The sequence below is a fragment of the Seriola lalandi genome, unplaced genomic scaffold (assembly GCF_002814215.2).
Source record: "Seriola lalandi dorsalis isolate HSWRI2012SDOR001 ecotype SW California unplaced genomic scaffold, Sedor1 jcf7180002054655, whole genome shotgun sequence".
NCBI classification, from domain to species: Eukaryota; Metazoa; Chordata; class Actinopteri; order Carangiformes; family Carangidae; genus Seriola; species Seriola lalandi.
Window position 1 is genome coordinate 227,950 of NW_019525208.1, and position 2,649 is coordinate 230,598.

A 2,649-nucleotide genomic window follows, 5' to 3' on the forward strand; every position below is an offset into this window, starting at 1 on the left:
GTTCAACCATTTTGCATGTAAAGACTTATGCAATGAACTAATGCCTAAATGTTGTGGGGGGTGAGACTATTCACAGAGACCCATTATAATACATTTTGATCAACATGACATAAGCAACTGATAATGTAGGAAACAGCAGAGAATTGTACATAATCATTTGCATGATGAACCAAAGAATTTGCAACTTGTTCAAAGAAATGAGAAACTGCTTTCTTGATGTGCACAAGTGACACAATGATGTGAAGATTGAACAAGTAGTTTTGAGAATTTCAATTCTGATCTGAGAAACGAACCAAAGCGACTGAGAAAAACTGTAAACTCACAGCTCAGTGTTCTGACGTGACAGACCGGAAACCAGTTACCTTCAGCTACCTCACCAAGATAATAACCTGGTTGCCTTGGTTACCTGGTTACCATGTGTATAGTTAAAATCAGACCATTCCCGCCTGAATGTCGCAGAGGAAAGACCTCAGACCCTGTGAGTCCAACAGGGTTCGGTCTTCAGGTACTGAACTCTGGACTCTGGTACCGGTCTGTGACGTCAGTCCCGATCTCACCTGTACAGTCTGGGAACACGAACTGTTCCTCCAGGTCCGGGTCTACGGTGCAGCCCCGGACTCTTCCTCTGTCTCTGCTGCTGAGCTGCCGGATCAGAGTCCGTCCTGAGCCCGGTACCGACCCTCCGCGGCCCGCAGAGGCCGCAGCGGGGACCTGACAGGAGACGGTCCTCCACAGCTGCCGGAGGACACACACCTGGAACACCTGGAACATCTGGAGACCGGATTCAGCTGCGAACACTGAGATCACCTTGGAGCTAGAACACACGCGCTTGTTGGCATGCTACTTCCTGGACGGATGTGACGTCAAACTCGTCGTTTGTTTATGATCCGGTAAAAGGCATAAAGAAGTTTTAACCTTTATTTTCAAAATAAAACCAAATATGTCGCCTGCAGGATCGATCAGCCTGAGGTCATAAAATATTAATGATCAATAAGTTAAACACGATCACCGTGACGTCACAGCTTTCTCCAGTGTGAGAGGAGACAGTGACGATAGGAGGTCTCCCCCCGCTGCAACTTCAGGAACCAAGTTTAAAACTTTAATATTGAATCACGGACTTGTGTGGATGTTGTGTTTTTAGAAACTGTTTGTTTTTTTGTTTACAGGCTGATTGTTACTGTTGCTGCTCATCTGGAGAGTAGCAACACAGGAGTCTCCAAATGTGAAGAGGAGCTGGACTCTTACTCTGCGTTGTGAGACCTCCTGTCCACTGAGGATCTCTGATCGCTGATGACTTCCTCTCCCTGCTCCCTGTTTTTCTGTCATTTTAGTTTCAACATGTTGAAGTTAAGAAGCTCCTCGCTGAGATCAGCTGCTGCTCTGATCACACCTGCTGCTGCTCAGGTGAGTTTCACTCTAACTAACCGTAACCTGACCTAACTAACCAGGACCTGACCTAACTAACCAGGACCTGACCTAACTAACCAGGGCCTGACCTAACTAACCAGGACCTGACCTAACTAACCAGGACCTGACCTAACTAACCAGGACCTGACCTAACTAACCAGGACCTGACCTAACTAACTAGGACCTGACCTAACTAACCAGGACCTGACCTAACTAACCAGGACCTAAGCTCAGACTGATCAGATCTGGTCCTGCTCAGACAACAGACAGACCACAGATTTCCTCCTCTTGAAATACTCATGTGGGTTTTATAGAAACATCAAGCTGTAAACGTCTCACACACACACACACACACACACACACACACACACACACACACACACACACACTCACACACACACTGTGGTAAAGTTAGAGGTTGTTAAGATCTGAGGTCTGATCTTTGGACTGATCCAGTGAGAAGTTTAAGATTAACCAGCAGCTGAGGGGCGTCCACAGAGAACACAGGAAAAACCTGCAGAGACCAATTCACCTAAACGCCTCGCTGCTGTTTGATGATGATGTGTTCACTTTCCATGGATCAGATTCATGCAACAATCACTTCATTGTTCCAACAGTCTGTTATATTAATATCACACACACACACACACACACACACACACACACACACACACACAGGGTCCATGGTCCACAGTCACATCTCACCTGTGATGTTTGATCTCGTCCAGCAGGTGGTAGCACAAACATTATTGTTCTCAACAAGTGAACAAACTTCCTGTGTTCAACTGTCTCATTAACAACAGCAACAATAATAATAACTAGAAAATTCCAGGGAAATTTTGAGTGCCACGGAGGCTACTGCCGGGATGAGTACATGATTTATTTCCAGTGTTCAAAAGTCACCCTGATCATATTCTGCTTCTGAGAAATGTCTTGATATAAAAGACTCTGATATAAAACAATGTCACATCCCTCCATCATGTATTATGTGGGAAATATCTCCTATTCTGTGTTGTTTTTTTTAATAAAACAAGAGGCAACATGTCTTCAAACTGGCATTTAAAGGGTTAAAATCCTGAAAACTAATAAACATTTGGCAGGTTTGAGCAGAACTGAAGTGGTTTAAGAGATGTATGCAAAAAAAAAGCAGAAACAAATATTGATATATGATGATTTTATAGCATTTTCTTTGTGTGTCCTTTTTTGGACGCGAGGAACCCCAGAGGGAACAAAATGTGTTAC

The 2,649-nt window shown here is 44.4% G+C and overlaps 2 protein-coding genes across 3 annotated transcripts in view; one reads left to right on the forward strand and one right to left on the reverse strand.

Annotated features, from left to right (window-relative positions):
• Positions 1–869, reverse strand: part of noa1 (nitric oxide associated 1) — a 6,645-nt gene extending 5,776 nt beyond the window's left edge. The window contains exon 1 of the mRNA XM_023420654.2: positions 558–869. Coding sequence (XP_023276422.1) covers positions 558–771 — 214 coding nt within the window. The 5' untranslated portion in view covers positions 772–869. The remainder of the gene's footprint in view (positions 1–557) is intronic.
• Positions 870–1,254: 385 nt separating this feature from the next.
• nipsnap3a (nipsnap homolog 3A (C. elegans)) overlaps positions 1,255–2,649 on the forward strand; it is a 4,775-nt gene continuing 3,380 nt past the window's right edge. Inside the window, exon 1 of one of the 2 annotated variants that reach the window (XM_023420656.2) lies at positions 1,255–1,404. In XM_023420656.2, coding sequence (XP_023276424.2) covers positions 1,291–1,404 — 114 coding nt within the window. In that variant the 5' untranslated portion in view covers positions 1,255–1,290. The remainder of the gene's footprint in view (positions 1,405–2,649) is intronic. The other variant, XM_023420655.2, reaches the window with a different exon arrangement.